The sequence below is a fragment of the Rana temporaria genome, chromosome 5, assembly GCF_905171775.1.
Source record: "Rana temporaria chromosome 5, aRanTem1.1, whole genome shotgun sequence".
Lineage (NCBI taxonomy): Eukaryota > Metazoa > Chordata > Amphibia > Anura > Ranidae > Rana > Rana temporaria.
In genome coordinates, this window is record NC_053493.1 from 371,068,271 (window position 1) to 371,092,316 (window position 24,046).

The following is a 24,046-nucleotide window of genomic DNA, read 5'->3' on the forward strand; positions in this document are numbered from 1 at the left end:
TGCCCAGCCATGCCATTCTGCCCACGTAAATGTATAGGAGCTGGTCGGGAACCGGTTAAGTGGAACTCCAGACAACATCAGGAAAAACATACAAAAGAGCTGCTTTACCTGCCAAAGGATTTGTATGTTTATCTATTTAGTTCTGAGAGTTATTTACCCAGGAGAATGCAGCACACCTGATTTCCCCTTCTTTACCCAATCTGGATGCTGTAGAGAGAATTACAAGAGGCATTAATGTCAGCATTATTATTTTTTCACCGATCTGTATGCAGATGCATTGTTTTCTATGGGCCATGCACACCGCTGCATAAAGATGAGTAACAATTCAAATCTGTAAAATCAAAATAGAAAGTCTGTGTCTGCGGTCCTGCATATGGACAATATTTTATGCTGTAAAAGTTTTTTGTGCAAATGTATGTACATTAAAAACCCTTTCTAAGGACCAACATGTAAATATCAACAATATGTAATCAGCTTGATTACACACTATTAAGTTGTCATATTGGCTCTAAATGGCAGGAGCTGCCAACATCAATTAGGGTACATTTGAAGTGTAAATCTTAGCCTAAACATTACGTGCGTACAATAGATAGATAAGGTTTTACATAGGATCCTACTACTAGCGAGATCCTGTGTAAAATTACACAGGGGGCCACATTACATGAGACCTTAAATGAACTTGTGTGATTGCATACTGTGTACAGTAGGTGTTTTCTGATCTCCTGCTCTCAACACCACCAATCCTACCTGGGACTAGTTCTTCTATGGGTTGGAAAAGAAAGGTAGTTGTGGTTTTTTCTGTTATCATTTTAAATAATTTTTCAAGATGGTAACTTTTCCAGTGTATTTTCCCATTATGTGTTCCCACATAAGTCTTTGTGTACCCTAACATTGTCTCTATTGTGAGAGGAGTGTGTGGTCATCCCTGATTACAGCAGTCCAATGATCAAGCACAGTAATCATAACCTAAATTTATGACAGCATCTGCAGTGTAATATGTTATACACAGAGCAATGTCTAGGAAGAGGTTGCCTAATTAGAGAGATTGGAAGCTATTATTATTTTTTCACAAACCTACTTGATGTGATATAAGGACTTATATTTAATTAATATTTAAACACATTTATATATATTTTTTGGAATTTGTGCACATAGTCACTTTTGTCACATGGTGATGTTTATGGACATTAGCATTATTTTCGAATACCTGTGAAAACGGATATTTCATCTTACATTGTTTACAGCACTACTTATATTTTATTACACAAATTTTAGGGTTTTAGAATATGTTTTTCACAGTTTGATTTTTTTTTTTAAAGTAGCTGCTTCACTCTTTTGCAAATTTGATTACCACTATTTGTTCATATGCGTAGTGGTGGCAACACAGAAAGGGCGGATTCATCTTTGTTACCATTATTTACAAGCTTTATTATAGGCTTACCTATAGGTTAAAATCATACATGGGAGTTTAATCCCACTTTAAAGCGGGGGTTCACCCAAAAAAAAAAATTTAACATTACATTCAGCCGAGTTGTCAGAATCCCCGTACATACCGTATTTTCACCGCCGCTTCCGGGTATGTCTTCTGCGAGACTGGGCGTTCCTAATTGATTGACAGGCTTCCGACTGTCGCATACTGCGCGTCTCGAGTTGCCGAAAGAAGCCGGACTGCAAGTCGGCTCTATACGGTGCCTGCGCACCAACGTTCGGCTTCTTTCGGCAACTCGAGACGCGCAGTATGCGACAGTCGGAAGCCTGTCAATCAATTAGAAATGCCCAGTCCCGCAGAAGACATACCCGGAAGCGGCAGTGAAAATACAGAATGTACGGGGATAAAATATAAAAAAAAAGCCGATTGTCATTCTGACAACTCGGCTGAATGTAATGTTAAAAAAATGTTTTTTGGGGTGAACCCTCGCTTTAAATTGAACTAAAGTCTCAGTTTCAAAACTTGTGAGCAGGCAGGCTCTTCATTGCAGAACTGAGATAGCTGCAGCCCAGCACCCAGAGGAAGTTGGGTAAAAGATGTCAGCGCTGCTAAGGGACGTTCCAGGAGACGTAAGCATTGCAGACTTTAGTTCTGCTTTAACTGAACATAGAAGATAGAAACTGATCGGTTACTATATACAGCTGCTCCAGAAGAAGTCTGTCAATTTTGGAAAATTCCCCCAAATTCCCCCAAAAAATTAAATTGTCATTTAACAATGCTTTTTTTTAAAGGCCGTTAGGGCTTCATGATGATGATGATGTGGTTACCATATCTGTGAGAAATGCCTTCATTGCCTTTGCACTTGTCTGTATGTTGCTGATCCCTAGCCAGTTTTCTCTATTGTTGGCACAATGATTAGATATTGTTTTTTCCTTTTGGTGAAGATTGTGATTACACTTTAGCTGTTAATTTAGTTTGTGATGATCTGTGCAGACATTACTCTTGTATCTGTAGGAACCAAAACTGTTTCTTCTGTAACCCCTAATTACTAATCTAGAATTTTTTACATAAATGGAGCTTGACCTATCAAAAGTGCACCAAAATGGAGCTGTTCATGTTCAAGAATTTGGTTACCATAGTCCACAGTTGCTTATGTATTCATAAACTAGGTTTTCTCAGTTATTTGATGGCTTCCAGAAATTATGAAAAATTTGCCTGTTTCTCAAAATACAGACCAAGTAAAATCTTAAACTAGTTTCCTTAGTCAACTGTAAAATTTAGAATGTAGTGGGCATCAAGACTGTTAAGAAAACTGGAAGAAAGAAAATACAGCTGTATTTAACCACTGGCTTCTTTTCTCTGAGCTTATTTTCTCTTATTTCCTTTTTTCCAGTTTTCATAACTTGGCTTTTTAAGCTGAGAATAGCATCTTTGGGTTCTTTAAATTGTATTTATGTGTGTTTTATTGTGTGGTTTATTGCTATGTTGTTTACTTGGTATGTTATACACATCAAAGGTAAGTAACAGTAATTAATTGGTGTCAACCAGTATGTAACAGGTCAATATGAACCCAAGTAATGCCTTTATATATTGCCATTTAGCACTGTCTTCTTACATTGCCTAATCTTTATACTTTAACCTTGCTTATTGCCAGATTTCTGGACCCAGGTTTATTGGGATTGTGTGTGAAAACTATTGCAAGTTGTTTCTTGATAACTTAAAGCTGACTTTATCAAAACTTACTTCTGTTTTGAGATTATCTATATTACTTGACTTTCCATTGTCCCTCGACAATGGTGTCACAAATTAAAGTGGGGGTTCACCCTAAAAAAAAAAAAAATTCTTTATCTACCATACAAACTAGCATACAATAGTGTCAGCTACAGTATGCCTTTTTTTTTTTTGCGCTGTACTTACGGTTTAATCCGTAACTTTCGTTTCAGACTCCGGCTGGGAAATGGGCGTTCCTATGAAGAGGTGTACATGATTGACATCCAGCTATGGCGCGTAATGCCTTCCTAAAAAAGCCAAAATAGGACGTGGACATGTACGGCGCCTGCGCAGTCAGCTCCTAGTCTGTGCGCAGGCGCCATATAGCACCGTGAAGAGCCGAGTCCTACTCCGGCTATTTTCGGAACGTGTGACGCGCCATAGCCGACCGTCAATCATGTTCCACTCTTCATAGGAACGCCTACTCCCCGCGGGAGTCTGAAACGAAAGTTACGGATTAAACCGTAAGTACAGCGCAAAAAAAAAAAAGGCATACTGTAGCTGATGCTAGTATGCTAGTTTGGATGGTACAAAGTTGTGTTTTTGGGTGAACCTCCGCTTTAAGTGCAGCATAGAGGTGAATAACAAGGGATGACTTGCACTTGTTTCTGTATACATCTTAGATGGAAGCCCCAAAAAATTATTCTGGTCTTTACCCATCAGAACTTGACAAGGTTTAAAGTTTGACAGTACTCACCGTCATCTTTATAAACCCAAGGATGAAAAGCAGTCACTGCCAGGTGCACTCTCATACATGTTCCTCCTTCCAAACCATGATATGCAGTTCTTGGCCTCTGTAGGAAAAGTCCGCTAGACTGGCCTTCTCACAACCTGCAACATCTTGTTGGCCAACCACACTGCCTATTATATATAGGGAGTTGCTGGAAGGAGTGTGCCAATTCTTTATTTCCTTGCAATAGTTGAGATTTGCATATAAGAAGCATCATGGGTTTTGGGTTTCCAGCCAGCTTGGGAACTATGTGAAAGACACCTGTAGTTTCATTTCTATCCTGACAGCAGTTTATGAAGTTGACGGTAAGCACAGGTATACTTTAAGCTACACATATTAATATTTATTGTGTTATAAATATTTTATTATCCAAAGAGAATGTATCGCTGTCTGTGACCTCTGAAAATATCATTTTTTTTATCACTATATATTAAAGCAATAAACACAACTTTAACTGATCCTAAAGCATGACTCTGCAATGATTTACAAACATCTTGACACTGATAGGGAAAAGCTCTGCATTTATACTGCTTAAAGCTATTAAAGTGTAACTCTACCATCCCAGGTTAGTCCCCTTCCAGTCGTGTTGAATAGACAACCATTCAGCTTATGTCAGTGGCTTTTCTTTGACTGACATGGGAGCCAACCCATAAGCTGAACAGCCTCTTCTGTTGGTAATGGTACATAAAATGTATGTCACGGGAAAATGAAAACACAATAAAAAATCTCAGCAATACATGTACATTGCCCCATGTGTTATACTTAATGACCTTACATTACAGAAAAATATCTGTTGGTCTGTAGAAATGCACTCAGGTCTTCATTTCCTGTTGTGGCCTAACAACACTGTCAGGATACCATGTGCTAGTGTGACCGGATATGTGAAAGCTTCACAAAGGAAAACCAAAAGCAAACTCAAGTGAAGAAATACAATTGATTTTAAAGACAGAGAGAAGGGGAATCAGGCAAAACAAAGTCAAAGTAACAGAAAGCAAGACAGGTTAGGATTGGGGGTCAGAACAGGTACAATAGCAGGTTCAGTAAGTAACATCCAGAATGTACAGACACACAGGTAATGTGTGACTCCCGAGGTGCGGCTAAATAGCCTTCCATCAGCTGCAGCCAGCATCATTGGGAAACACCTGCTGGTGGACACACTGGAATTACACTATTCAGGTACACAGACCAGGTGTTCTAGTTCTTGTCAAACACACTGCCTTTACTAAACTGAAATTGCAAGGAATGGTGTCAGCCCTGCCCAGTTGTCTTTTTCTGAACTAGATAATCATTTTCCTTAATTGCCAAAACATAGGTCACTCATAAGGAGGGAGGGGCCAGGAGCTCTAGCCAGGGACCCAAGAAGAGGAGGATCGGGGCTGCTCTGTGCAAAACCAACTGCACAGAGGAGGTAAGTATAACATGTTTTTTTTTTTTTTAAAGAGGCAGAGCAGCCAGTTGGTGGAAAGAGCAGGCCAAAAACACATGAGCCTAGCAATCCTTGTAGCCGGTGTTAGAATTGCTAGGTTGTCAGTCTAGGCTTCTAAACATAATCTCAAAGTTTTCCCACCACTGGGTCAGTATTAAAGGGGTTGTAAAGGTTCGTCTTTTATTTTCTAAATAGGTTCCTTTAAGCTAGTGCATTGTTGGTTCACCTACCTTTTCCTTCGATTTCCCTTCTAAATGATTTTTTTCTTTGTTTGAATTTTTCACTTCCTGTTTCTCCTCAGTAAGCTTTCCACCATCATCCGAGCGGTGGAAAGTCAGTCAGAACAGCTTACTGAAAATCTTACTGAGGAGGAACAGGAAGTGAGAAATTCAAACAAAGAAAAAAACCATTTAGAAGGCAAATTTAAGGAAAAGGTAAGTGAACCAACAATGCACTAGCTTAAAGTAACCTATTTAGAAAATAAAAGACGAACCTTTACAACCCCTTTAACTATTAATATGAAGTGCATAATTGAATAATAACTTTTCTCCAAGGAAATTCCTCTCTATATGGTGTGTTTTTCTTCTGTAAAAGCGATACATTCTCTTTATTTTATGCCTATTTCAGATAAGAAGAAGCAACCTGATTGTTAGATTGAGATAAATGTCTATGACCTGCACTACTTGTTTGTTATATAAAATGCAATGTTAAGCACACAGAAAGCAATGTTATCTCCAATGCAAAAAAGGAATGTATTGTCAGTTTGCTAAATGATCATAGGTCAAGGAGTGCTGAAATTATCCATTTCCTAACCTGTTGATCTTTGTTGCTGACGTCTTTTCACTGTAGCGAGAAACTATTTAAAAAACTTGGTTAAGTTTTTTGTATCATAGACAACTTCACCAATTGCAGATTCTTAAATGTCAACATTTTTGAGTAATTATCTTTGAGGCTTATTCCATGTCACAGGATTGACCTTGTAAATGCTGGAGGGAGTATATCTCTCTCGGTAAAAGCTTGGGCCTTGTGGACAGGAAAAGAGAAGTCAAAGTTTGGACATCAGGGATCATGACCTCCAATAAGATAAAAAATAAGGATGGGTTTTTGAAACCATCAGACACCCTAATCATTTTCTCTGAATCTCAAAAAAATAAATTTAATTGTTGTATTGGGCAAGAAAAAATGTTGCTTCTGTGCTTTGCATTACTTTTTTGACAGTGAATTAACAGTGTTAGGTCAAGTGGATTTATACTATATATACATATCTCCTACCTACAAATAAAGAAAGGTCAACTGAGTGGCTTTCTGACTAACATTTCAGGAATTGCGAACCGGCAGATAGACACCCATATCAAAGATCCAGGTCCACAGAGCAACGGCCTGTACTTGAGCGGACCAACTGCCGCTCCCGATCCACTGAGCGCCCTGACTCAAACCTCATGAGGTCGATGCCTTCATTAATGACGGGAAGATCTGCCCCTCCTTCACCTGCCTTATCGAGGTGAAAAATCGAACAATGGCTCCACCTGAATCCTCTCTTATTCCCTCCCCCCACCCCCCCCCCCTCCCCCCCACAGAACCACCATTTTATTTTCCCAGTAGCTCTCCAGTCTCTTTTTGTCATTCTTGGCTGATCACGTTTTTAACAGTAAATACTAACGTTTCGACTGCTGACACACTACTTATATTCTCTGCTGGATATAATGGTGTGGGTGCCATTGTACGTTGTTTACTAACCGTATTTAACTGCATTTGTTTTGTGGGTTTTCTCATTGTTCAGGAAGCCTGGTTTAAACTCATAGTGCACACTCCATAACAATCATGTCTTCTCTTGCAGAGTGAGAACTTTTGTTTGTCTTCATCCGACATTGCTTAACCAATGAACTTCATGTCATCATATGATTTGTTAATTATGTTTAAAATAGAGGTTTTCTTTATGTGTAGAAGTTAATAAGTTCAGAAAGGCGTATCTTGTACAAATAAAAAGCATTTGGTACAGCATTGGGAACAGGACTTGCTGCATACTTGCCAACATTCTTGATCAATTATTGGAGCAAAATAGGCCCCTCCCTGATCTTTCTAAGCCCCACCCTGGATCAGTTTTTAGGGCAAAATAGGCCCTGTCTTGACCTATCTAATCTCCACACTGGATCCATTCTTAGGGCAAGATAGCCCCACCCTCTTCTATTTAAGCCCCTCTTAGAACAAACCCCCATACTCTCTATTTTATGATGAAGCCTTTTCTCCCTGAACTGTTTGCAATTATGCCTGTAGCCTATGGTTTTGTAATTCAAGCCTGTACAAGATGTTTTTTTTCTTACATTTCAATCAGATGGAAGATATATTTTCAGCACTTATTAACCTATTATAAATCACTAGATATTTTACGGAGAACACCTGTAGGCATTTTCCCTAAATTCAAAAAATGTTAATATTTTTTATTTTTTTTAATGCAACCTTTACTTTTCAGTTAACAAATGCTATTAAATGCATTAATTTAGTTGTAATACAAAAAATTATTTTAAAATAAAAATGTAGCAGTAAAATAGGCTGCCATAACTGACCATTAATTTACCACTATCATTAAAATTATTGTATTCTGGTTAATGCTTGTGAGTATATATATATATATATATATATATATATATATATATTATGTATTGACCAGTTTACAGTCAGTGACGGTAAACATTCACATATATATTACACTTACACGTTCTCAAGTCAGACGTAAAACCTGCGATGCACCATACATGTTCTTTTGCAGCTTCAATCTCCTTCATGTTATTAGAAATCACAACCATCGAACCTCAAACTAAAGCTACCCGGATGTTTTCTTTAGATATTTTAACAAGGACCTAAACAATTCAAGTCATTTGCATTAAATCAGCTTGCCCCTTGCACAACATAATTGTTGGTAATTCTAATATATTGTTAGAGTCAGATTGTAATGTGTTTTGCGTTTTTTTAAAACCTATTGATATTTAAAAGTCATCAGTTCTGAACCTCATATTCCATCTTGGGTATATCAAAAGTATAGTTCGATAAAAGCAGTGTACATCATCCTGCACAAATCTTTCTTGTAGCTGTCAAAAGCATTTGAAATTAAAACCTGAAAACCTGAAATGAAAGCCCAATTGAAATTTCATCAAATACTATTAAGCAGTCTGGATGCATAAACAGTTATAATTGAGGGTTTATTTTTTTATTTTTAATAGCCCCATTTGCTTCAGCATGGGTTAAAATACCTTATGCTAGCAGCACACTAGAGAGTTTATATTGGTTTTACCAAACGACTGCTTTTTTCAGTTTTTTTTTTTATTATTCATTTTTCCTTGTCTCCAGCTCGCCAACACCCCCCATCTCAGTGCTCCAATCAACAGTGCTCGTGTTCTGTGAGAAACATTATTGATTGGAGCTCTGGGCAAGGGACCTATAAGATTTCTGAAGACCCAGGCTATTGTGCTCAGTTTTGAGTAGCACTCCAATGCCTAGCATGCTGCTAGCACAAGGTATTTGAATCCTTGCTGCAGCAAATATAAGGCTTCATTTCCACTGGCGTTTTTACAGCCACTTTTCTGAGCGTTTTTTACAGCTTAAAAACGCCTGTCCATGTTATTCTATGGCATCATTCCCACAATAGGCGTTTTTGAGCTGCAAATGGCATAGGTGTTTTTGAGCTGTAAAAAAAACGCGGGACCAGGGCGTTCTGTGGCTCCAGCAATAGAGCTGTAAAAACGCCAGACATTAAAAAACGCGCAAAGACGCAGCGTTTTTGAGCTCCAGCTCACAAAAAATAAAAATAAAATGTTTTTATTTTTTTTTACAAAATAAACATGGACAGCCGTTTTTTAAGCTGTAAAAAAGGCTAAAGAAAGTGTCTGTAAAAACGCCAGTGGAAATGAAGCCTAACTGTTAAAAGTTAGAAAAATAAGTCCTCAACTGTTACTGTTTATGCAGCATGACTGCATTATAGTAATAATTGGGGAAGCTTTGATTGGGCTTTAAACATGTTAATTAACACACAATAATAATGATACATCACAGGTGATATCATTTGCTGCTCAGTGATTGCAGTATTCTAGTCTGCATCTCCCCAAGGTAATACTTAAAATATGGCCTGTTAGTGGATCCTGAGGACAGGAGTTGAGAACCCCTGATATACACTAATTACTAAGTGACAACCAACCAAGTTTCATATTTGATGCGAGTATGAGTGACCCGCTGATCTCTAAGAAATGTTAGCTACTGTAAGTACATATAAATTATTTGTCCAAAATCTTTAAGTCTCCAAAAAATGATATATATATATATCTATCTAATACGAAAGCCCAGCATTGCCTGCATGCTTGTTTCCAGTCTGTGTTAACTGATTAATCATTAATTCAGACTAGCTGCAGTTGGTAAATTTTAAATGATTATGGGTAATATTTTACATTTACGTATTTTAAAAGATATCTAAAAAATAAAAATGCATCTTTTTGTTAGTAGCAAACAATATACACATTAATATATATAATATAAAAAAAATGTACATTCCTGTTATCTATTTTTTTTTTCTAACACTACACATTAAAGCGGTTGTAAAAAAAAAAATCCCTGCAAGGCAATACTAGCACATTATGATAAACTTACCTTAGAACAAAGCCCTCCAGTGACGTGATGTCCACCGTTCCTTCTTCCGGGTTTGCGCTACATGTATGGCCTGAGGCGCAAAGATGTCACTCCCTCGTGGAAGCTGCCGTTTCCGTCACGGTCTTTGAAGGTCCGGCACTGTAAGCTGGACCTTCAGAGTGCATGCGTCGGTGATGTAATTGGCTGCATGCACTCTGAATATCTCCTAAACTATTTAGAAGATATTCACAGTACCTACAGGTAAGCCTTATTATAAGCTTAACTGTAGGTACAAGTGGTAGTACAGAGTTTACTACCACTTTAACTAAGGTACAATGCAAAATACATTTTGTGTGTAAATGAGGCCCTATATTTCATTATTATTACTACAAATGTTTAATTTACACTATGTAAAATCCTATCTTATAGCATCACCATTTTCAGGCTATGACCCAACACATGGGTTTGAATTCTGAAACGATACCTCAATGTTAGATCCTGCAATGCATAAAGAAACAATGATTGCACTGCAAGAAAAACTACCATCTAAATCAGAATGTAATTACTTATATATCTACAGGCCTAAAACATTTAAACACAGTGATAAAACTAGTTACAATAAAGTGATTATATATACATACATAATACATATCTAGATATATGTATATATTTGATTCCCTTTTAAATGCAGGTATATATAAAGTAGAGGACAGTGTTCCGTTAATATACTTGATGTGATTTATAATGGTTATTCTGTGTCACCACTGTATTCACCATCTTAACAAATCTATTTTTTTTTCTCCATCATGTGCCATAACAGCTTTTTTTTTACAGTAATATTAAGTATTAACTTGTCTGATGGTAATGTCTCATTGTATTAATCTGGTATTGCTGACATGTCAATTTCAACCTTCTCTCTTATCTGTTTACTGTGTCACTTTCAGTGCTTTAATTGTGCCAGTGTCGTTATAGGAGTTAAAACCGACATATGTAAAGCAGTTGTTTGTTTAAGCATGGATAGATCCTTCTGCATCATTGAAATAATTGGTGGCCTAAAGGGTTAGCCTGCCCAAAAATTCTGTTTCAGTCTTAGATGGATGACAGCTTGTTGAATCACCTACTGGGTTGTTATATCTGTCAAGGACTCCAGCTAAAAGATTTCTGCGGTTCCCAGGACCTGCCGCCATTGTGTGGAGAGAGGCAGAGCTAAGACCATTGGCATTGTGAAGTAGAGGCTGAAGTCCCTGAAGAATATGAAAAGTCAGTGGATGACTCCTCATTCCATTATTCACTCCTAATTAAACCAACAATTTTTGGTGGACTGACCCTTTAAGTTTTGCCTAGGATTATTCACATTTTAAACAGTTTAGATCTCTAGTAGTCTGGAAATATACTCGCAATGTATTTTAATTCTGTGCTCCTTATCTAAACACTTGTTTTGTAGGGCACATCCTCGTGCTGGCTCTGTTCAAACAAGCCCGTCAGGCACACCGTTAGCAGGACGCAGAGGTCGTCAGCTGCCGCAACTCCCACCGAAGGGGTCGCTGGACCGAAGTAAGTGCAATATTTAAGCAATATACATTTGACATTGAATACATAAACCTTAAAGTCATTAAAGGAATTACTTGACACATGCCTTCAATTTAATTAGATGGTGTAATTTGATTAAATAGTAAATACAAAGTCTGAGATGTGGGTAGCCCATAGGGGCCCATTCATATAGCTATCTGCTGGACATCCCAATGTTTTTTCCACACACACACAGTGTTTGCGCTATAACTAATTCTACATAATGCTGCAGACAACACTTGGAGGAGAAATTTGGTCACATGACTTTGAAAAATCATGTGACTGGTTTTCCCTACTCTCACACCTTTTTTGTTTTACATTCATTGAGTTGAATGGGTCTTTGCTTGCTGTGGCATCCCGATGTGAATAAAGTGCCAAGAGTGTTTGTAAGGCATACCATTGTGCTTTATGATGTGCTGTTTTTTGGGCTTTTTTGGCCTTTTTTTTTTTTTTTGCAGCCATATGGTTGTGTCATGGCCTAACTGCTACTTTATAAATGTTCAATGCATTCTGGTTGGTTGCTACAATTTCATTATTGCTTTTCATTTGTGCTCTTTAGTAATGAAAAACGTCAGTGCTAATGGCGTAGTTAATGACTAAGAAGAAGCTGTGTTCACTTTTAATACCCAGTCATATGTAAGGCATGTGCATGTGCAACCCCCCCCCAAAAAAAAATAACTTTAACTTACATGCATATGATTGGTTTATTGGAGTGAACACAGCTTTAACTTTTTTACTATGTTATGTGAACATTCCTTTTGCTCAGAAAACATTCTCTACCCCTATAGCAAATTCTAGAATACTATACATTATAGGACTCAAGTGGAAGCGCAATGAGTAATTGTAATTGTGAGGTTCAAAATCAAGTTACTTGTAGAAATCAATCACAATTTCTCTTTTCATTTGTCAAATTGGATTAATTGCTGGGAGTTTCATAATTTTGCATCCTCATTGGTCTTAGTTACAATGTCTTATTAAATAAAGTCAAATATGTCTTATTACAATTCAATGAAATACACATGCTGTGATCTGACTTCTATAAGTTAGATGGTAGCAAGGAGAAGAGAATGGGATTGTGATGGTGCAAGAGACACATAGTACATATGAACAAAATGTATATAACAAAATATATATTTATTTTATTAGTACAGACAGATGAGAAAAGGTTCAAGTAAAATTAATTATCTGAGCATATACTGGGAGTGGTGGGTCGCTGGTTTCCCAAAATTCAAATAATTGGTGGTCACAGGAGAATGTCCTATCTCTGCATCCTCTCTGCTTGTTCTATAAGTTAGAGGTAATGGTTAACTCCAGGTAAACAGATAAATTCACAGATATAATTCATATATTGGAACTGGTTAACCTGCCAAGAATTTGTACTTCCAATCATCTATTCCTGAGATTTACATGGCCCTGGTAGATGGTGCAGCCAGTTAGTTTTAGACTGTGAAGTGAATACAGTGGTGTCCTCTCTGGTGTCTCAGCCTACTGATTGGACAGTGAGAGACAAGCAGCAGACTCCTATTAGCATTATCCTTGTCAATCCATTTGCATAGAGCATTTTTTAGGCATAATCTTTAAGGAATGCAGAAAAAAACACCCGAGAAGGCTATATAGTAGTTGCCAACATTCCCAATTGTATATAAAGAAAATGACTGACCCCCAAAGGTTAAATGGGGCTTTAAAGGCAACTTAGTCATGCACATCTGCCCTGGCTACCTGTGACACATGTCCTACATTTTCATCAGTAAGATCTTCTAATTGTACTACCTGGCAGTCTGAGAGTCGCTATTAGGGAGCCTATGTGTGGATCACCCAGGGCCTTGGGTGTGGGAGCACATGGGTGCCCCCATCAATCGGGCAAGAGTGAACCTGGTGCTTAGACTCTGTATGGTGGTAACAGCTATTGATCATCATGTATGAAACAAAAATGATGCGACTCTCTCCCACTATACCTCTGAAGAAATGATTGCTCTCTTCTTGAAACGCGTCGGACTGGAGAAGATATACTGTCGGTTTGTGTACACGTTTCATGCAATTTCAGCCACTCATGTTTATTACTAATTTTAATCATTTGTATGATCAATCATACTTTAATGGATGTTCTTTCTTGTTTTCTAAGTTGCCTTTGAAGTCCCATTTAACCCTTGGGGGTCAGTAATTTTCTTAACATCTTTAAGGAATGCAGTAGTGTAAATATGCACCTGCTCATTGGACAATGAAGTAGCAACACTGCACTGATAGGTCTTGAGCTCCCCTCATCTCTGCATGTTGTCAGCAACTGTGCATGCAGCAGACCTTGATTACCTCCTGGTTTTGCCATTCTTCCATTCTGAGTGCTGCTGTGTAGGGGGTGACAGTTGGCTGATAAAAAGACAGATTTGGGTCAATTTATGTGTTTTTTTTTTATATCTGCCTAAAGTTCCGCTTTAAAACATGCATTTAATTATGATCCTCAGTAATGCACCAAATGCCTTTGCAAAACCAGTTATTATCCTGTTAAAATTGCAGTGACATCATCACTGTGCTGTTTATAGTCTGTGCGGAGAGCAGAACTGTGAGGGACCCAAAGGACCCACAAATTACAGGCTGCCTGCAGAAATTGTTAGGAAGGTGGAGATGAGACCAGTCACCCTGCACAAGGAGAGAGAGTAACAGTGATCGGTCTTCATTGCGGGAAGCTCCTGCACAGATCTATAAGAAATACACAAAGCACACCAAGATTCAAGGAAGGATAGACATGCCTCCTTTTTGCTCACGCTGGAATTCTGCTTTAAAGTGGTAGTAAACATCACTTGGTGACTTGTACTTACAGGTAAGCTTATAATAAGGCTTACCTGTAGGTACAATAAATAGCTCCTAAACAGTTTAGGAGATATTTGTGGTTTCTGCAGCCAGTGACGCCATTAGCGTGTTGCGCTCTGAAGGGACAGTATCGCGGCTCGGCTATACAAATGGGCAGAGACTGCAAATCTGGCAGGAAAAAGACGACCAAAGCCCTGTCAGTGCGCCACTGGAGGGCTTAGTTTTAAGGTAAGTCTTTCATAATGGGGAAATTTTCTTTTTGTTTCTAGACTTTACTACCAGTTTAGCTCACAATAAAGGGAATCTGTCATTTTGCCTAGTCAATGCAAACTGCCAGATTATCTTGGCAGGCCAACTCCCACCAACTGATAGTCTGGCCCAAGAACTGCATTCTGGGAGTATGTAAGGTCACATGTTCCCCAATACATGGAAGTGCAGGTCGTTTTCGTGGGCTTTAACATATGAAAAAAGTGGCAGGGGAGTGTACCTAAGGTGAATATCAGGATGGAGGGGGTGGTCTGTCAAGAAAACCTGTCTCTTTGTCCCAAAAGGGCAAAACAAATTGATATTAATAACACAGTTATTAATTAATAGCTAATTTCCTTTTAGCTCATAAGAGCTACTGTACTTTTCATACCAGGTTTTAGTTTACTGAAATCATAAGTGAAAAAAGGTTAAAGTGTTACTAAACCCAGGACTCTGCATTCACTATATCTAGTCTGCCACAGTACACAGAACATGGAAATGCAATTATTTTAGTAAATATAACATTCTAAATCCCTTTTCTCATCAGCAGTATATAGGAGTCTTGTGACTTCTATCTGGTAAAGCTTGTAGGAGGAATTTTTATACTGCACTGAGCTGTCCTATCAGGATCCAGGACCCCTGACCATCTACACTCTTCCAAGAAAGCAAACAAAAAAAATCTCTAGTAATACACACCAAACTGAGCATGTGCAGCCTGACTCCAAAGGCTCTGTCTTATCCGGAGATGTTTTGGAGTCAGTGGAAGAAGAGGAGCTTTAGAGAAGACAGGGTGAGCCTTTTTACACAATGCAGAGGATTCCTTAGGTTCCACAGTGAGTATAACAAGCAGGGCTCAAGTCCTGCGGGAACGGAGTCCCTGCACTTTTTTCACAGCAGGAACGCAGATCCTTTTGCAGGACTAGAGCAGCTGAGAGCAGCCAAGCCGCCCGAGCCAATCCTTCACTAAGCGGCGATGCCCAGCTCGAGTCACTGTCAAGGGCAGGCAAACCTTAGTAATCCTTAATGTTACTGGCCGCTTCCTGGTTGTAAATTCATTGGGTAGTGTGCAGGTATTCTGTCACTTCCTCGATGCCGCAATGTCTCCTGGGAGCTTTTGTCATTGTTCCCAGGAGACATTGTGGAGGTCTGCCACGAGTTACCGTGGTATTTAGAAAAAACATACTTAAAGTTCTTTCTAAATCCTGCTATAACTCGCGGCAGACCTCCGCAATGTTTCCTGGGAACAATGACAAAAGCTCCCAGGAGACATTGCGGCATTGAGGAAGTGACAGAATACCCGCACACTACCCGATGAATCCATATACAGGAAGCGGCCAGTAACATGAAGGATTACTAAGGTACAGTGGACCGAAAAAAAAAAAAAAAAAAACATGTGGTTTAGTAATTATGCATATAAGCGTATAATTTTTTTTTTTTTTTGTGGGGGAGTGGATCTTGGGTGGGAGTTCCCACACTTTTTTCCCCAGGACTTGTCCCCTGGTAACAAGCATGCTTTACTGCATATAGAGACTGATTTTACTGTTGTGGGTTTAGTAACACTTTAAATTGAAACTCTTGGAAAATATACAAACACAAATCAGGGCGATTGCATGTTCACTAAAAAAATACTTCAGTGAATTTTAAATGCAACTAGTGTAACTACCTGAATTTGTCTTGATATCAACTATATGGAGCAGCACTCAGACTGGGAGAGAGGTCAAGCCTAGGAACCAATCAGGTTCTCGTGAAAACTGATAATTGCTTATAGTAAGGAATAGTAAGATGGACTTGGGTAAGACCTCATCAGTGAGCTGCTGCTTCTTCTTTAATTTGATCCTAACCAAACTATGCTGCTGCTCTGACAGCGGAAGCCTTGGCCCTGGCTGGGCTGTTTGCCAGGCTTGTGTGAATCACAAAACTTGCTACACAGAAATGCAATTCCCTTGCCGGCCGAACCAACTTGAATATGTATTTTAATTGTGTATTAACCTGAAGTTGTGCTTTAAACCTGGCTAATACATTTCAATAAGTCATTGCACAATGTTTTCCTTATTAAATAAGTTGGTGGTGGTGGTTAGGGGTGGTCATGACAGGTTACAGCTACAACAGACGTTATAGAACTTATTTGTTTCAGCATTAAATACAACTAGAATATATGGAAAGTGTATGTCGCAGTTTCAACACAATTGTATGGAAAGTTATATATGACCTTTAGTGCCTATACTAAATAAGTATTCTACAAAAAGAATAATAGAGAATGTAAGTGCCATTGCTGACCTCTCTTTTTTTAAATGTTGGCTGCCTGGCTGTCATGCTTCATTACCTACTGTAAGAGGTTAGCTCGGTAGCGGGGTGTGTGACCTCCTGAGTGGGTTCACTACACACTGAATTATACAGAGAGGCAGCCGTGGGTGGTTAAAAAACAAGGGTTATGGTTTATTCTTCCATATTGCTGGAAACAAGTGCAAGCATCAAAACAGCATAAACAAAATAAAACATAAAATAAACCCTGGCCACTTGGGCCGTCTACCTTCACAACACAGGAACCTACCTATGGAGTCTGGCACAGCCTACTGCTGGGCAGACACTGCTGGTCTTTCAGCAGAAAACAATAGTCTTTTTGATTTTCTTATCACACAGCAAAAATATCAACAACCACTTCGCCTTCAGAAGTCTTCCTCAGCTCACTGCTCTCCTTACCTCAACAAGCCTCAGGATGCAGCATTCAGTAGTAATCCTCTGGACAATTTATAGAGGCCTTAATTTTCTCATTCTGAACAGCTGAAGCTATTCAACGTCCTTGAACCTTTCTGGCTACCTCTGCAGCCAACACCTGATAGTAATTGGTGAATTTTCTAAACAAGGCAGAAATGTATCTCCCATCTGTGACAACACCCCCATATTTACCTGACTTCCTGTCAAACTACCTAGAATAAATGTGCAGACCAGGAGGTATGACTTCACTGGCAGTGTGTCTGTTCCATGTGAATGACTCAGGACATACAAAAGCCCAAAACACCACAATAACCAGCATTTTTAAAGGAACTCAGCAATGGCAACCCACATATTTTCCTTTAAAGAGGCATGATCATTAATAAAACGTTTTCCCTTTTCAAACACTTTTCCTAAGTTCACCTTTAAAAAAACAAAACAATGCAATGCAGTCGATGGGCCCCAATAGTGTCCTGCTTAAAGGATACAGCTTAGTTTATATAATATACCCGTAGGACAATCTCTGCTCCCACCTTAAACTGGGCCTTTGACTGCATATATGACAAAGGTGAACTTAGCTTTAAACTCCAATAAAGTGAATGTGTTTTCCAAGAACATATAGATTGGGCAGCTATATAACTGGACTGTTTTAAAGGAGTTGTAAAGGAAAACATTTTTTTTCCTAAAATTAATGTCTGCAAGGTAGACAGACAGAATAGTGTAATGATTCTGTGAAAAAACGAGTTAATACCTATTGAATTCCTTCATCTATATCACCTCCGGCATTCTAGTTTCTGTTCTCTCATTCACTTTTAAACACTTGGGGGCAGATCCACGTACCTCCGCGCATCTTTCCGCCGGGCGCAGCGTATCTAACACTACACCGCCGTAACTTTTTTTTTTTTTTCGAATCCTCAAAGAATTTGCGCCGTAAGTTACGGCGGCGTAGTGTATCTTTGGCGGCGGAATTCAAATGGATGTAATGGGGGCGTGTTTTATGTAAATACGTCGTGTCCCGACATAAACAACGTTTTTTTTTAACGGTGCATGTGTCGTCTGTGGGGGTATCCCAGTGCGCATGCTTGAAATTTAACCGGAACAAGCCAATGCTTACGACGGTGACGTCATTTTACGCAAATTCCTATTCACGAATGACTTACGCAAACGACGTAAAAAATTCAAAATTGGACGTGGGAACGACGGCCATACTTAACATTGAGTACGCCACCATATAGCAGGTTTAACTATACACCGGAAAAAGCTGAACGCAAACGACGGAAAAAAATGCGCCGGATACAAAACAAAGATACGACGCGCAAAATTTGAAATTACGCGGCGTATCAAGAGATACGCCGGCGTAATTCTTTTGTGGATCTGCCCCTTGGTCTTGGTCTTGCAATTTTGTTCCATTAATAACAATAAAGTACAGACCCCCGAACCAATTTTTGCTAATAAAATACATATTCGGAAAATCAAAAGAAATTTGTTTTTAATCATAATTTAAATCTGTATATATCACCTAATACTTTAAATAAATTATGATTAAAAACAAATTTCTTTTAATTTTCCGAATATGTCTTTTATTAGTAAAAATTGGTTCAGGGATCTGTACTTTTTTGTTATTAATGGAACAAAATTGCAAGACCAAGTGTTCTTTGTTGTACAATGTATTTGGTATCTTTCACTTTCTTCCATATGTGCATGTTTCCATTCAATCTTCACATCAGCAGTTCTGAATGATAGCAAAGGTAGAAATGCTATATTATAGTGTGTTTAAAAAGCAGCTCTACCCATAGCTAGGTCAGTCCACACGTGAGTGTGACACGCTTACCTGGAATATTCACATTTGTGCGCCAATATTTTCAGGAGGTCATAGGCCGCAAAACTGTTGCATCACCTGACCCTGAGTGGATTATTTGTAGCAGGGATTTTCAAACATTTTAGTGTAAGGATCACATTGAATATTTAAAAAATATTTGCAGGCTGTAAAAAAAAAAAATCCACATTAGAGTCTCCCCTTACATAAGGATTCCCATAAGTGCCCCTCTACATCAGAAGTGGAGACTATAGGCAGGCCCTGCTGACCTTAGTCCACAATTAGTGCACATTGAGGATAATCCACTAACCCTAGTTGTGGGCTACATAAAATGTCCATGTAGGCCAAATGTGGCCCACAGAACGTAGTTTGGAGACCCCTGATCTGCAGCAATAGACATATGGCAGCAGAAGCTCTGCTGATACCTCAAGCACAGCTCTAACCGCTGTATCAGAAGCTGTAAGGACCTGGTGGACCAAACCCTTTTTTACCCCCAAACCAGAAAACCAGATTCCTCCAAAGTCTAACATAACATACTGTAGACATGTATTTAGAATCTGGTCACTCATTCATTAGAAGTGAGGTATACTTTTGCAATTATTGTTTGTGAAGTGTCTATTTTTTACCATAGTAACCATAGTAGTAAATTGACAGGTTGGATTTCAAGGACATACAAAATGGCATGCCACTTATGTGCACATAACAGTTGATTGACGGCAGTGATGATTTCTCTGATTTATAGTTTTCTAAAAAGAATGATCCATTTGTATAATTTTATAATTTATATCAATGTAAAGTTCATTCTGATTTTTATTGGAGATCATATTTCTAATTAAAGCTGCAGTCTTACTTGTTGCTTCTTTCTTGTGACATGCTAGAAAGATCATTTGTCATCTCCAGGTGACACCCAGAATAAATGTATGCCAGGAAGAGGTCTGACAGGCAGTGTTCAAGCTTGCCTCGATTAATCAATGTGTATTGTGGAATAATAAGCCTTGTGTCTCCACTTCATATGATATATCATCTTCAAATATTTTCTCTGTGAATAAATGTGTGTGTGCCTCTATTCCGCCTTTAATTGAGAAACTGAGTCAATGTCAGTATTTCACACCTTCAGCTTGAGTTGGGGAGATGATTTCTGTTGCTGTTGTAGTAATTGGTGCACTAGTATCCTCTAGAGCAACCTATTCCAACCTAACATAAAGAAACCCTTGAAATAACTGTCCGGTCTCAGGGAATCCCTGCTTAATAATTGCCCACTTCACATTAGTGTGATGGTCAGTGGGAAGAATGTTCCCTACATTTGAAGTCAGTAGGAAGTATTCCCCCTTAGTACCTGTACACACGAGGAGACATGTCCGATGAAAACGGTCCGCGGACCGTTTTCATCGGACATGTCTCCTGGGAGCTTTTGGTCTGATGTGTGTACACACCATCAGACCAAAATCCCCGTGGACAGAGAACGCGGTGACGTAGAAGACACCGACGTTCTCAAACATGGAAGTGCATGTTTCGGTCCGCTGGTTAGACGTACTAACCAGCGGACATGTCCGACGGACAGGTTTCCAGCGGACAAGTTTCTAAGCATGCTAAGAAACCTTTGTCCGCTGGAAACCTGTCCGCTAGGCCAGGAAACCTGTCCACTAGGCCGTACACACGACCGAACATGTCCAATGATCGGACATGTTCGGTTGTATACGGGGCCTTAGAGATAGCTAAAATGATCATTGATATTAGTGGTTACTCAACCTCTGGAGGAACTCTGGTTGAGAATGGCTGCTTAAGGCTGGGATCACATTTATGCGAATAGGATGTGGGTTTCCCCACATCCTATTTGCATGACAGGCAAGTGTGACCGGCTCTCAATGTAGAAGGTTCACACAGGTCCAGGGGGGCCACGGCCAAGATTGCAGAAGAGTCCTGTGCGTCTTTGGGTCTGGTCCAGGTGTGAATTCAAGCAAAAAATTGCACTTGAATGGCACCTGAACCGGTGAGTAGGGATGCACTGGACCACATGCTGGGAACCGCGGCCAGAGATATGTGAACCCAGTCTTAGAGTTTTTCATTTATTTTTCATCATTTCAGTCTCCAAATAGACTGCAGTGGTTGAATATTAGCTCCCAAGGGCAACTTTTAGATCTTGTGTCAATGTGACTTGCATCAGTGTAAGATCTATCAGAATTTGATTAGGTTGCATTTGACCTGCTTCAAGCAAGTTTTGCATTCCCGTGGTCTTTTATGGGAATGTAAAACGCATTTGGAGTGAACAAAAGCCCATCAACACAGACACAGACCCTTACTGTGCCATCACTGCAACTCTTTGTGACCACAGCACGTTGTATTATTTGTATGAAATGTAGTAATGTATTGTACATGTACCTGAAAGGATGATCGCTATTAAAACATTTGAGCCATGCTACAACAGCAACTTTAAAACAGAAATTTGCAGCAGAATTTCTCTTATTTGAGAAATGTGCCTAGCTGCAGCTGAGTTACTGATATAGCTTGCTAAAGGACCTCTTTCTGCAGACGTGCCATTATCAGCAGCAGCTGCAGAGGATAACATGAATAGGTGCTGAAACCAGTGATTCTTTCGTTAGCTTGAGACATTGCAGTCACACAATGCAGGAATCGCTGAAAAGTATTAAATCCTCTAGGTGCTAATATAGGTGCTACAATTTCTCATGTAACAAATCCCGTATATTACAAGAGTGGTTATATGGTTGTCACAAAAAAGCTAGATAACTACCCAATCGAATTTGTATGACCTTACTAAAAGTCTAATGCCACGTACACACGATCAGATTTTCCAGCTGAAAAATCTTGGATGGTTTTTCCGACGGAATTCCGCTCAAGCTTGGCTTGCATACACACAGTCTCAAAACTTTCGACCGTCAAGAACGCGGTGACGTACAACACTACGATGAGCCGAGAAAATTAAGTTCAATTTTGCGTGTCGGAATTGCTACAAACGATTGGAATTTACGATCGGAATGTTTTCCGTCGGAAAATTTGAGAACCTGCTCTCAATCTTTTGCTGGTGGAAATTCCGACAGTGAAACTCCGATGAAGAATACACACGGTCGGAATTTCTGACTAAAAGCTCACATCGGACTTTTTCTGGGGGAATTTCCGACTGTGTTTACGCGGCATAAGGCCAAAAGCTTATATTGAATCTCTGCTTTTGTCTATGTGTAACGCTATTAGCGTTAATTTGTGTACAAGGAGCGCAGCTTTACCTGCAATAACAGCTGCGCTCCATTCAAGAAGACATCCGCGTCACTTCCGGTACGCGGACGTCTGCGCTCCACGCTGGAACGCGGAAGTGCGTTCCAGTGTGTGGCGCTCGGCGTGGATGGGAGACCGGGCTATTTAAACCTCCAGCACTGGCGGCAGGTTGTTGGAATATTCCTGTTGGACCCTGCCGCCACCTGGAGACCCTCCACCAACCCACAGCAACCTTGAAGTTCCCTTTGTGGGACACTTGCATCCAAATCTCATTGCTATACTGGATAGAAGGACCACCAGCTCTGCATACTGCTAAGGAGATACCATCAGCACCTGTGCTAACTTTCCCAGTCTGGACTACCTCCTAACCGCAAGTATATTCTGATCATCTTACTGCATATTGGGATTACCATCTACTCCTGTGCAAACAGACCTGGTCCACACTACCTCTTAAACTGCATGAGTATATAGAACATATTACTGCATATTTGGAAATACCATCTACTCCTGTGCAAACAGACCTGGTCCACACTACCTCTTAAACTGCATGAGTATATAGACCATATTACTGCATATTGGAAATACCATCTACTCCTGTGCAAACAGACCTGGTACACACTACCTCTTAAACTGCATGAGTATATAGACCATATTACTGCATATTGGAAATACCATCTACTCCTGTGCAAACAGACCTGGTACACACTACCTCTTAAACTGCATGAGTATATAGACCATATTACTGCATATTTGGAAATACCATCTACTCCTGTGCAAAGAGACCTGGTCCACACTACCCCTTAAACTGCTTGTGTATAAAGACTATTTTGCCACATAGATAGTGTTGCTATCCATACTCTGGACTGTCTCTTTCTATCTCTCTCAGAATGCATATTAACTATTGAGATACTTGCTCTAATTATATTGGGGTTTCTTTCTATATGTTATATCAAGAGTGCTAATTTTCTACATGACTCAAGTTCACTACCTATATATGCAGAAAGCACCTACTAAAGACTTATCCTTGTTATTTTCTAGATAAAAGATACAACATAGTTTAACAAGTATTAAACTATTACTACATGTTTTGCTCCAATCAGAGGATATGATGATATAGACCCCATACTCTTATAGTTCAGTGAGAGTGAGCTGGTGGTTAATTCTGATAGGCCTCTACAGCTGGAGTCTAAACTTGAGACAGAGTGTTCTCAGAATCAGGGTCGTAACACTATGCATGGTGAAGCAGTGGGTTCACTTGGGACCCCATGTAAAAGGCAGAAGTTTGGCCTTACCTAGGCAATGCTGAATCTTTAAAAATAATTGAAAAAAAATGTCAAAGTGAAAATTTATAATGAACATCTTTGTGATTCATAAAGGAATCCTACAATAAGCAGTGTTCTATTAAAATTAATGGGAGGGAAAAAAATGGCTGGGAGACAGGCCCATGTCAAAGTCATGTGACCAGCCTTTTTCCCAATTACACCACAGGTTCTACATTATGGCAATGAAAATGTAGGTTGTGGTGTGGAGTAATACTTTGGTGTCCAGTGGATAGCAGTATCTGTTCTCTGTTTTAAATGGATCCCATAAGGTGGTTGTAAATGCACAAGGTTTTATACCTTCATGTAGTCTGTGCATGAAGGTAAAAAAAACCTTCTGTGTGCAGCAACCCCCTAATACTTACCTGAGCCCCCTCTTGAT

At 39.3% G+C, this 24,046-nt stretch overlaps 1 protein-coding gene across 8 annotated transcripts in view; it reads left to right on the top strand.

The window, feature by feature from the left end:
* The window catches only part of RIMS2 (regulating synaptic membrane exocytosis 2), an 830,084-nt gene that overhangs the window by 599,498 nt on the left and 206,540 nt on the right, over positions 1 to 24,046 (top strand). For 7 of the 8 annotated variants that reach the window (XM_040354833.1, XM_040354825.1, XM_040354826.1 and 4 more), the window contains 2 exons: positions 6,677 to 6,856; positions 11,414 to 11,523. In XM_040354833.1, the coding sequence (XP_040210767.1) occupies positions 6,677 to 6,856; positions 11,414 to 11,523 (290 nt within the window). The remainder of the gene's footprint in view (positions 1 to 6,676; positions 6,857 to 11,413; positions 11,524 to 24,046) is intronic. The other variant, XM_040354829.1, reaches the window with a different exon arrangement.